We start from the raw sequence: 12447 nt of genomic DNA, 5'->3' as shown, positions 1-12447 counted from the left end.
GAGTGACCTCCTGGAGCAGAGGCGCAGGCACAAGGGGCGCAGGGCCAGCAGAACGTCCAAGGCAGAAGTGGCTGCAGAAGATGCCACTACTCTGCTGCCAGGGTTTACAGGCAGCGATGCATCTATCTCAATATGTCCGACGTGCAATGCTGAAGGAAGCTTTGCCTCTCTAGGGAGACTGTGACCTCCATTTGTCAGATGATAGGCCCTGAGATCAGCTCCGACTGTGTGGGTGGACACCCCATGCCAGTGGCTCTGAAGGTCACAGTGGTCCTCAACTTCTATACCTCCGGCTCTTTCAAGGGTTCAGTGGGGGATCTTTGTGGAGTCTCCCAATCAGCTGCTCACAGTTGCTTCAAGCTGGTGACAAAAACTCTGTTCAAGTGGGTAGTGCCACTTATTCATTTCCGTACGGACACGCACAGCCAGACGGAGTGAGCCAGAGATTTTGCAGCAATTGCAGGCTCCCCCGCATCTAGGGTGCCATCGACTGCACACATGTGGCCATCAAGGCACCAGCGAGTCAACCGGGTGCCTCCTTCAACAGGAAGGGCTTCCACTCCATGAACGGGCAGATAGTGTGTGATCACAGGACACAGGTTCTGCAAGTATGTGCAAGGTACCCTGGCAGTTCCCATGATGCTTATATCCTGAGATACCAAGACTCTTCAGTCCTCCAGCCCGACTGGATGGATGGTTGCTGGCTGCCAAGGGCTATCCCTTGAAAAGGTGGCTTATGACACCTCTCCACCATCCAAGAACAGAGGCAGAGCAGTGTTATAATGGGAGTCATCCCTCTGCAAGGGCAGTGATAGAGAGGACTATAGGTCTTCTGAAGATCCACTTGTGAAGCCTGGATTGTTCAGGGGGAGCACTACAATACTCCCCAGAGAGGGTGTCACTGATAGTGGTTGCATGCTGCTCTTTCCACAATCTGGCACTGGCAAGGGGGGACCCACTGAAGGAAGAGGATCTTGAAGCAGCTGCACAGGGCACAGTGGATGAATCCAGTAGTGAGTCAGAAGAGGAGCATGGTGAGGGCATGGAAGCAGCCTTCTTTATCCTTAAGAGAGGCAGGGACACCAAGGATGCCTTGATCCAATGCTCCTTCAGCTAAGCTGCCAAAGATCTGCTTCCACCTATTTCCAGAGCTGCCGCCTCCATCCCGGATGTCTGAAATGACGCTTTCATTTGAGCCCAAAATCCACTCACTGCCTGTGCAATAAAGTTTAGAGCCACTCAAGTCCAGCATTACACACTAGCATAACCTGCACCAAAAAAAGTGAAGCATACTCAAGCCATTCCGACAAAAGCAAAATTTATATAATTTTCACACTCAAAACAAATTAATGTTACCATGTTCATGGCCACACCAGTAAATGTAAACAAAACATTACACAACAGAAGATCACCCGTGACCAGCCCCTCTTGTGCTTATAGTGCCTTAAACTTAAGTTTACGAGTGCTATGTCTTGGTGCTCCCCCCACCCCCCTCACTGGCAGCGGCATTGGAGGCAGCTGCTGACTCTGGTGTCTTGCTGGCCTTGATGACCTTGGCAGTTGTTCTCTGGCCCGAGGAGCCTGTGCTGGTCCCACCTGGGAGGGAGCGGCCAGTGCCATGGCTGGCATCTCCCCAGTCATCGCAGGCTCATCAGACACCACGGTCACTGGCGGAGGGGCAGAGGAGCTGCTTCTGTCATCCAGAGCACCCTAAGAGGAGCCTGCAGAGATAACAAGCAGCTCATGCACCAATGTAAGGTCGCCCTCGACCTCCCAGCTCACTATTGATGGATGGGCATCGAGCTGGGATACTGGGTGCCTCGTCCAACTCCCACACTAGTACTGACCACCTGAAGTCAGTGCCTGTATGAGGGCCTGCAGGTCCGAATGCAACCCCAGAAACCCCTGATTCTGTCCCTGGAGCTGCCTCTCCATGAGAGTCACCACTCTCTCAATGGAGGAGACAGTGCACTCAGCAATGAGGGTCACCGCAGTGCTTATGCTCTGCATGGGCTCCTCCACAACAGAGGCCATGGCTCACATACCCTCATGGATCTCCACCAGATCCTCCCACACATCCCGCTGGACATCCAGCATCTGCCACAAATGGATGACACTGGAGACTCATCACTTGCCTTCGACTCAGCATTGTCCTGATCTCCGGCAGTCCTCTGACTGCCAGTGCCCTGGGCACTCTTTGCCTCTGCCTGCACCTCAAGAGAGTGTGAAGTGGCCTCACCACTGTACTCCGATATTCTAGCCAAATGTCTAACGCCCACCGAGGTGCTGGTATCTGCGCTGGTGCCTGATTCAGAGAGCGAGTGTGACATAGGTGCATCTGAAGCCTGGCGGTCCTCTGGTTCGGGGGTGGCTCTTTGGGGTCCTGCAATTAAATGTGTGCTGGTGAATCTAAGGGAGAACAAGTACATGTCATTAGTTAAAGTCATCACACTGTCACTGTGATGGTACTCACCTTTCCCGAGTGCAGCAGGTCATTGAACCTTTAGTGGCATTGCACTCATGTGTGCCGCACAACGTCGTGGCTGCTGACCTGGGCTGCCACCTCCTCCCAAGCATTTTTCGTCAGGTGCGGTGGCTTCCTCCTCCCATCTCTGGGAACGAGGGTTACCCTCCTGGCAGCCACATCCATCAGGATGACCGCGAGACATTCGTCCAAAATCCCAGGAGCCAAGTGCCCACCCAACCTGCCCCCCTGCCTGGCGGCTGCAGCCGCAGTTGAGACCATGGCTTTGGTCTTCAGCACGCAGAAGATATGTTCTTTCCTGGCAGCCTTCAAGGAGCTGCCTGTGCCGTTTTTAAACTGCCCGCTGGGTCACATTGGACCTGGGGACCGGCAGGCCCTGCCTCTGCCTGGCACTTCCCAACCTTTGGGAAGACGCATTTCATGTTGGGTGGGCCTTAATTTACCAGCCAGCCTGAAACTGCGGTCAGGGGCAATTTCATTTCTATTTCTCGACCAGACCTGGTCCCGCCAATTGCACCCGTCCACCGTAGAATATAAAAGAATGAGCGGTGATCTCATTGAAACATGCAGGTAGAGTGAGCAATTAAGAAAGGAAATGGTATGTTAGCCTTTTTAGCAAAGAGATTGGAGTTGAAGAAGAAAGATGACATACAGCAAAGGAGGGAGGTTGAGTATAATGGACCTATATACTCTGGAGTTCAGAAAAATGAGTGTCAAAGTAGATGCTGCTATGAACAGGGGAGGTGAGATAAACTGAAACTTCCAATTCCCTTCCCTTCCATCTGTAATCAGTGTGGTTTATTTTCGTTAAGGTAGATGTGTGTGTTTCTAAACCTCTGTTCCTGTGTGGTCAATTTTAAATGTGCCAGCAGCAGACTTTTGTGGGTTTAAATAAAGAAAATTATTTATTCACACACTAACTCCAAAATATCTAAATGCTACATCAATCACACACCACAAAGTCAAGAAAGATACAATGAAAGAAGGTAGTGCATTTCTACGTGTAGTAAACCAAAGGAATAGTTAACAGCCCATTTGTCTTTGTGAGTCCAGTCAACAAGGAGGCTTTTCCCACTCTTGAATTGCAGTTCCAATAAATTCAGGTAGCTAGGATTGGATATTAGAATCCTTCAATGAGTAGAATGTTCAGCAGGTCATGAAGTCAGGCACTCGTGGCTGTGTTATCAGGAAGTCCAATTTCTTCACAGGTGAACTTGGAATCAGGCTGGGAGGCTCTTTAAAAAACTTTTAAGTCTCTCAGATCTTAAAAGCAAAGGTAGCATAGCCTTTCTTTGCAGCTGTTATCTTGGCCGTGATACTCTACCGACTGCATCACAGCCCCACCGCTACCACTTTCACCGACCCGGCTTCCCTGTATCTTACTTCACTTGCCCCAGCAAGACTGTTATGGTGATGTTGTGGCTCTTATCACCAAATCACATCTTCAGCTGACTCCTTCTGACACATTGAGCATCTCACATTGTTTCATGCCTCTCATCTTATCATTTAAATTCCTCATTCTCTAGCACTCCCCAAAATATAAGAATTGACTCACAGATATCTTCTCTGCCTTCTTCCCTCTGCTTCTGCATCAAACAATCTGTCATCCTCAGTGATTTCAACCTCCATCTCAACTCATCACTCAGCTCTCTGTCCACTGAGTTCACTGTCCTCTTATCCTTCCTTAATATCCCTCTCCATGGAAGCTTCTCAACCCATATTCAATGCAGCCTTGACCTTCCCTTCGCTATTCAATCACAGGCCATCTCTGATCTTTCTTGTACCGCTGCCCATTTACATCCCCCTTTTATATTCCAACACCTACCTTCTTTTGTGTCTGCCCCTAGAAAAATACAGTCCCCTCTTTCACTTGCAACTGCATTTTCAAAATCCCAATTGCCTACCCTTTGGTTCTCCACAAGCTTTTTTAAAAAAATATTGGGATGTGGGTGTCACTGGCTAAGCCAGCACATATTGCCCATCCCAAATTACCCTTGTTCAGTGGGCATTTAAGAGTCAACCACATGTCACATGTAGGCCAGACCAGGTAAGGACAGCAGATTTCCTTCCCTAAAGGACATTAATGAACCAGATGGGTTTTTACAACAATCAACAATTGTTTCATGGCCATCATTAGACTTTTAATTACAGATTTTTATTGAGTTCAAATTCCACCATCTGCCATGGTGGGATTCAAACCCAGGCCCCCAGAACATTACCCTGGGTCTCTGGATTACTAGTCCAGCAACAATACCACTACACCATTTCTGAAACTACTTCAGCCACACTCCCCCCTTTGCTTTTGGTATGCTAGTCCCCAGTAAAACCATTTCTCTCTCTCACCCTAGCCATTCCCACTGATGTGGCTTTCAGAGAAGATTTTCCTGGCATTGTCACAGGTGGGAACAGAAAATTCAGGAAGGCCTCAGCCACATCTCTCCCCTCCACTAGCTCATTGGGCCAAACTTCCTCTAATGCTCCCTGCCCTAGCCCTGAACTCACATCGCTCTCTAGTTTTTTGCTTATCTCCTCTTGTGCCCTCTAATTGTAATAGGTGTAAATCCAATGTTAGAAGGAAAAAGTCTGGCAGGCCTTACATAGACTACAACATAATTTCCCAATTGGAATTAAATCTTAGCTTTAAAATTCATGAGGTCAAATTTATCCTAGTCCGGAAAAAACTCAGTGATCTGGCAGCATCCGTGGAGAGAGAAACATAGTTAATGACTATTCATGAGAAACTACATCAACCTGAAACACGAACCATGTTTCCCTTTCCACAGGCTGTCTGACCTGCTGAATATTTCCAGCATTTTATATTTTTACTTCAGATTTCCAGTATCTGCAGTATTTTGCTTTTGTACATTCTGGTTGCCTCCTTTTATTGTTCTTCACCTGGAGCTTGCAGATGTAGGTCCATCAATTCCAATTGAATGGCCAATCAGTATTAAATTCATGTACAGTTAATTAAAGGGGAGAGGGAGGGATTGTGTCCTTCACCGAGGTAGCTACATGTGGATCATGGAAGTAGAAGACATGGTAGCTGAATAGCTTTTACCATTGCAAACTTTCTTAAGTGCTAGTGATGCTTTGAATGGTCTTTCACGATTAAAAGCTTGCTTATGGGCCTCAATTTTTATCATTATTATCTACTAAACTTCATGAAGAATTGTAAAGTAGCTGCTTAAGAGGACCCTGCAAACCCTGCAACAAACATATGGACACCAGGTAACATTGTTATTTTTGCCATTAGTTGGACGCTTCTGGTTTATAAATGTTTCTTGTAGACATACTCATGATCCAGATTACATGATGATTGAGTAATATTATACTATGTTTCTATTGACAGGGGTTTGATGTGCTTGGAGGCATAGAAAGTCATTTGAAACTCCTTAATTTAAAGTCTCTGTGCTTGTCGGAACTCTCTGAAGAACATAATTCTCTGTGCCAGGCAATCAAAGTTGCAACTTCAGAGGCTCTACAGAAAGGACAACTGCTACTGAGTAAAGTCGATCCCCAAAGGTAGGGAATGTATTCCAGTGAAACAGAGTGGCAATTCTTTACAGATACAGTAGTTTTAACATAGTAAAATGCCCTAAGGTTCTTTACTGGAGCATTAACAAACAAAGTCTGATAATGAACCATATGAAATACTAGATGTGACCCAAAAAGGTCTAGAGAGGTAATTCCAGACAGCTGTCAATGGCGGGGTGACTAAAACAACAGATGCACAAGAGGCCAGAGATCTGGAGCACAGAGTTCTTGAAGGACTGGAGGAACTTACAGAGATAGGGATGGGTAAGATAATGGCTAACCAGATTTTCATATTTATGCTAGTTCTAATTTTCATGCTTTATATAAAGTTCTGCCTATTTACAGTTTCACCTCTAATTTTCATAAAGATGAGACTTATTTTTATGCAACTATTGGAAAACGTCTTTTTCTCCTACTTAGCTAACCATGTTCATGCAATATTGCCCAAATTAACTAGGTACCAAGGGCAAGAGTTTCCACTTAAGGTGCAATTGGCAATCCGGGTGCAAATTTCACTCAAAATTGCACTTGTTTTAAGTGTTCTTTCCCTCAGGTTTCTGATCTAACCTATTTGCTTATCACCGAACATAAAATCTACTATGAACCAGTGCGATTGAGCAGCGCTTTAGAATATAATTAATACAAGAAATTGCATTAAATAATATTCATTGATTTATTTAAGAGAGTAATCTGATTCAGTTTTATTAATGCCCCTGAAAATGGGTTTGTCACAAAAACGCATTTTTAATCACTGTCTATCTAGTTCACCAGCTGTGAGTAACCTGATTTTTAAAAAGCTGAAAATAACTTTATAAAACTATAGAGAACCATTTGTTAATTTAATTGATGCATAGTAGACAGTTCTTAGCAAATTAAAAAATATATAATCCTAAGCTTTTAAAACATGCCTATTACAATCCCTGTGCCTAAAGAGAAATCTTAATATTAACAACTTCTTTGAAGGTCTGCAAATGAGTGTAATTAGTGAAAATTTGCAATGGTGATGAATTCAATCTGGGGGTATGGGCAAATCTGTGGAGGAGGCTGGCTTATAGCGCAATGTTTTTTAAACTAGTGCAAAAGATCTCTACAGAGCTCTGGTCCTGTTTTTTCTCCAGATAGGAGTTATTTTAAGTTATTCATAGAAAGTTTATATTGATGAAAACCTCCTTCTTTTGCACAGAGACCTTACACAAAATAGAGTAAAATGTAAAATTAGGAAACTATATCTATCACTCAACAGCCCCATAGCACTCTCATGTCTACCTTCAGTCAGCTGGAAGCAGATTGAAATCAAACTTTTCAATCAAGTCCTTCTCACATCCTCCACCTCGTCAACTCCCCTCACCTACTCACACCTCCAATCCTCTGTCACCTTCCCCTCCACTGATGATTACTCCCTCTCTCCCTCTTCTTCTGCACCTCCATCATCTCTCCCTGTCTTCCTTGCCCCTCCCACGCTTGACTTCAATATTGCACTTGGACTCGAGTCCCTGCTACTAATTATAACTTTGGATGACAGTATAAGATGGACGATATTGGATGAGCTGCCAGTTGTGCACCTTTCCTATCTTCAGTGAAAATGAAAATAAAAATTGGGAGAGATATATAAGATGGGGTTAATCCGTTAACAACTGTTTTATGCTATTGCCCTAAGTTAAAACCATCCCAACTGTGTGCAACATTGTTGAATATAAATAACCCTTAACTACAGTATAAATGATTATGTTAATTTGATATAAATGAAGATCTCTGAAACAATCTAAATTACTAGCTTTTTTTTTGCAATTCAAGTGGCAAAACATTTAGTTTTTTGCCGTCCCCTTTTATCTCAATCAGACTGTAGATTAGTTCATGTGGAGGCCTCTATTCCGAAAGGAAGGTGAAACAACAGATCCGATGACACAATCACTTATGTGAAAGTTTGACTAATCATAATGATGGATAGGTCTGTAAGAAGTATCCAGTAACAGTGTAGCACGCTTTGACCAGTGCAGCAAAAAGAAGACATGTCAAGGTGATTAATAGTCAACAGAGCCTAATTACCTTTACCCATGAATGTCATTAACCATATATGAATGCATTGTTGCATCAAACTGGCAATGACCTTCAGAAATTATCTCCATAGGCTCTGGATCAGGTAAGAGGCTGAATCAGAACAGTGCCATTTACTGCAAGGGCAAATCTCATGCAGCAGAAGGCTGACACACTGAATGATAGTTTTAAAATTCATTCAGGGTATCTAGGCATCGCTGGCTGGGCCAGCATTTATTGTCCATACCTAGTTGCTCTTGAGTAGGCGGTGGTGAGTTGCCTTCTTGAACTGCTATAGTCCATGTGGTATAGGTACACACACAGTGCTGTTAGGGAGGGAGTTCCAGGATTTTGACCCACGACAATGAAGGAACGATGATATATTTCCAAGTCAGGTTGGTGATTGACTTGGAGGTGAACTTCCAGGTGGTTCCCATCTGTTTGCTGCCCTTGTCCTTCTAGATGGTAGTGATTGTGCGTTTGGAACATGCTGTCGAAGGAGCCTTGGTGAATTGCTGCAGTGCATCTTGTAGATGGTACACACTGCTGCTACTGTGTGTCGGTGGTGAAGGAAGTGAATGTTTGTGGATGTGGTGCCAATCAAGCGGGCTGCTTTGTCCTGGATGGTGTCAAGCTTCTTGAGTGTTGTGAGAGCTGCACTCATCCAGGCAAGTGGGGAATATTCCATCACACTCCTGACTTGTGCTTTGTAGATGGTGGACAGGCTTTGGGGAGTCAGGAGGTGAGTTACTAGTTGCAGGATTCCTAGCCTCTGACCTGCTCTTGCAGCCACAGTATTTATATGGCAAGTCCAGTTCAGTTTCTGGTCAATGGTAAGTCCAGGGTGTTGATAGCGGGGGATTCAGTGATGGTAATGAAGGCTATTGAACGTCAAGGGGCGATGGTTAAATTCTCTCTTGTTGGAGATGGCCATTGTCTGACACTTGAGTGGGTGAATGTTGCTTGCCACCTGTCAGCCCCAGCCCGGATATTGTCCAGGTCTTGCTGCATTTGGACATGGACTGCTTCAGTATCTGAGAAGTTGTGAATGGAGCTAAACATTGTGTAATCATCAGCGAACATCCCCACTTCTGACCTTATGATGGAAGGAAGGTCATTAATGAAGCAGCTGAAGATGGCTGGGCCTAGGACATTACCCTGAGGAACTCCTGCAGTGATGTCCTGGAGCTGAGATGACTGACCTCCCACAACCACAACCACCTTCCTTTGTGCTAGGTATGTCTCCAACCAGTGGAGAGACTTTTCTTCATTCCCATTGACTCCAGTTTTGCTAGGGTTGCTTGATGCCACAGTTGGTCAAATGCTGCCTTGATTTCAAAGGCAGGTACTCTCACCTCACCTCAGAAGTTCAGCTCTTTTGCCCATGTTTGAATCAAGGTTGTAATAAGGTCAGGAGCTGAGTGACCCGGGTAGAGCCCAAACTGGGCATCAGTGAGCAAGTTATTGCTAAGCGGGTGCTGCTTGATAGCACTATTGATGACCCATTCCATTACTTTACGATGATTAAAAGTAGATTGATGGGGTGGTAATTGGCCAAGTTGGATTTGACCTCCTTGTGTAAAGGACATACCTGGGCAATTTTCCACATAGCTGGTTAGATGCCAGTGTTGTAGGTGTACTGGAACAGCTTGGCTAGGGACGTGGCATGTTCTGGAGCACTAGCCTTCAATACTATTGCCAGAATATTGTCAGGCCCCATAGCCTTTGCCCTATCCAGTGCCTTCAGCCATTTCTTGACATTATGTGGAGTGAATCGAACTGGCTGAAGACAGGCATCTGTGATGCTGGGGACCTCCAGAGGAGGCCAAGATGGATCACCCCCTCAGCACCTCTGGCTGAAGATCGTAGCAAATGCTTCAGCCTTATCTTTTGCACTGATGTGCTGGGCTCCTCCATCATTGAGGATGGGGATATTTGTGGAGCCTCCTCCTCCAGTGAGCTGCTTAGTTGTCCACCGCCATTCACAACTGGATGTGGCAGGACTGCAGAGCTTAGATCTGCTCCATTGGTTATGAGATTGCTTAGCTTTGTCTATCACTTGCTACTTATGCTGTTTGGCACGCAAGTAGTCCTGTGTCATAGCTTCACCAGGTTGACACCTCATTTTTAGGTATGCCTAGTGCTATTCCTGGCATGACCTCCTGCATTCTTCATTGAACGCCTGGCTTGATGGTAATCGTAGAGTGGGGGATATGCTGGGCCAAGAGGTTACAGATTGTGTTCGAGTTACAATTCTGCTGCTGCTGATGGCCCACAGCGCCTCATGGATGCCCAGTCTTGAGTTGCTAGATCTGTTCGAAGTCTATCCCATTTAGCACGGTGGTAGTGCCACACAACACGATGGAGGATATCCTCAATGTGAAGATGGGACTTTGTCTCCAAAAGGACTGTGCGGTGGTCGCTCCTACCGATACTGTCATGGACAGATGCATCTGCGGCAGGCAGGTTGGTGAGAATGAGGTCAAGTATGTTTTTCCATCTTGTTGGTTCCTTCGCCACCTGCCATGGACCCAGTCCAGCAGCTATGTCGTTTAGGACCCAGCCAGCTTGGTCAGTAATGGTCAACTGAGCTACTCTTGGACATTGAAGTCCCCCACCCAGAGTACATTCTGTGCTCTTGCCACCCTTGGTGCTTCATCCAAGTGGTGTTCAACATGGAGGAGCACTGGTTCATCAGCTGAGGGAGGTCGGTGTATTGTAAACAGCAGGAGGTTTCCTTGCCCATGTTTGGCCTGATGCCATGAGACCTCATGGGGTCTAGAGTCGATATTGAGGACTCCGAGGGCAACACACTCCTGACTGTATACCACTGTGCTGCCAGCTCTGCTCTGCAAACAATGGCAGCAAGGACTATCTACACTTCCTTTCAATACATAAGTTGACTGATGGGGACATATTGCATGGATTGGCATGTTAGGCCTACTTCCTTATAGCTACTGTTCCAGTTTAGCAGCAATCAGATGGGATCAAGTGCTGTGACACAATCACTTACTGGTGGACTCATGTCCACACCTCGAGTTTGCTTTCACTTAGGGCAGAATTTTATACTGATCGTGCGTGCATGCACCCGACCCGATTGATGAAATCACACGATTTGACTTTGGGCGAGCATCCCAGCATCATCCCACACTTGTGAGATATTTTGATCGGCGGGCACATGCAAAACTTCACCCGTTGACAATTAAGAGGGCAATTAAGCCTATTAACGACACAATTGCCTGTCATTTTTCATCACCCGTCCAACCTTGTGATTCAGCCAGGCAGCCTTTACATTTTTCATTAAACCTCATCCATGAGCGGGATAAGGTTTCCGTGTTGAAATAAAATATAAATACATTTCTGTGGGAAGTGTTTTCAGTCGCTAAATTTTCACTTGATTTATTACGATGCATGGAAACTGTCTTTCAGCTTCTGAAACCTTTATTTTGATTTTTCAGGTCTTCAGCTTCCTGAGGCAGCTCTCTGTCTTCAGGGAGCTTTCTCTCAGCGCTGGCCTGTGCCCGCATTGACGTCAGCGCCCACCTTCCTCCCGCCCCTACCCCAGCTGCACTTTGTTTCTCAGCGCGTGTTTCATGCTGGCTAGCCATTATTTGGCCAGACAGCGTGAAATCGCAGTGGGGGCCGATCACAGTCGGCAGTCCGTTCCCCAGTCTATCCTGGGCCCGCCGATTTTGCTGGCTTGCTGACCTAAACATCCTGGCCTTATTTTTTTGCCTGTTGTGTCTTATCCATCCATCCTGCAACCTTCATAATACGAACCTATAAATTAGGAGCAGGAGTAGGCTATTCGGCCCCTTGAGCCTGCTTCGCCATTCAATGAGATTATGGCTGATCCCTTGCAATAAACAACATTTAATTTGCCTTCCTAACCACTTGCTGGACCTTTATATTAACTTCTTGTGATTCATGGACCCAGATCCCTCTGTACCTTAAAATTCTGCAATCTCTCTCCATTTAAATAGTATGCTGCTTTTCTATTCTTCTTCCAAAGTGGACAAGTTCACATTTTCCCATCTGCCAAATTTTTGCCCAATCACATGCCCTGCTTTCAACTTAATCTATCCATGTCCCTTTGCAGACTCCTTATGTCCTCTTCTCAACTTATTTTCCTATCTTTGTGTCATCAGCAAATTTAGCAACCATACATTTGATTCCTTCATCCAAACCATTGATATAAATTGTAAATAGTTGAGGCCCTACCACTGATCCTTGTGGCACTCCACTCGTCACATCTTGCCAACCCAAAAATGACTCATGTTTGCCTACTCTCTTTTTCCCGTTAGCTAATCAATCCTCTGTCCATACTAATATGTTACTTCCTACATCATGCGCTCTTATTTTGCATATGAACCTTTGATATGGCACCTTGTCAA

The 12447-nt window shown here is 45.6% G+C and overlaps 1 protein-coding gene across 1 annotated transcript in view; it reads left to right on the top strand.

Annotated features, from left to right (window-relative positions):
* The window catches only part of ttn.1 (titin, tandem duplicate 1), a 685821-nt gene that overhangs the window by 77697 nt on the left and 595677 nt on the right, over window positions 1-12447 (top strand). The window contains exon 8 of the mRNA XM_041201521.1: window positions 5835-6007. Coding sequence (XP_041057455.1) covers window positions 5835-6007 — 173 coding nt within the window. The remainder of the gene's footprint in view (window positions 1-5834; window positions 6008-12447) is intronic.

Source organism: Carcharodon carcharias, chromosome 12 (genome assembly GCF_017639515.1).
Source record: "Carcharodon carcharias isolate sCarCar2 chromosome 12, sCarCar2.pri, whole genome shotgun sequence".
NCBI lineage: Eukaryota > Metazoa > Chordata > Chondrichthyes > Lamniformes > Lamnidae > Carcharodon > Carcharodon carcharias.
Note: the sequence above shows the minus strand (reverse complement) of the source record. Positions and strands in the feature narration are given on the sequence as shown.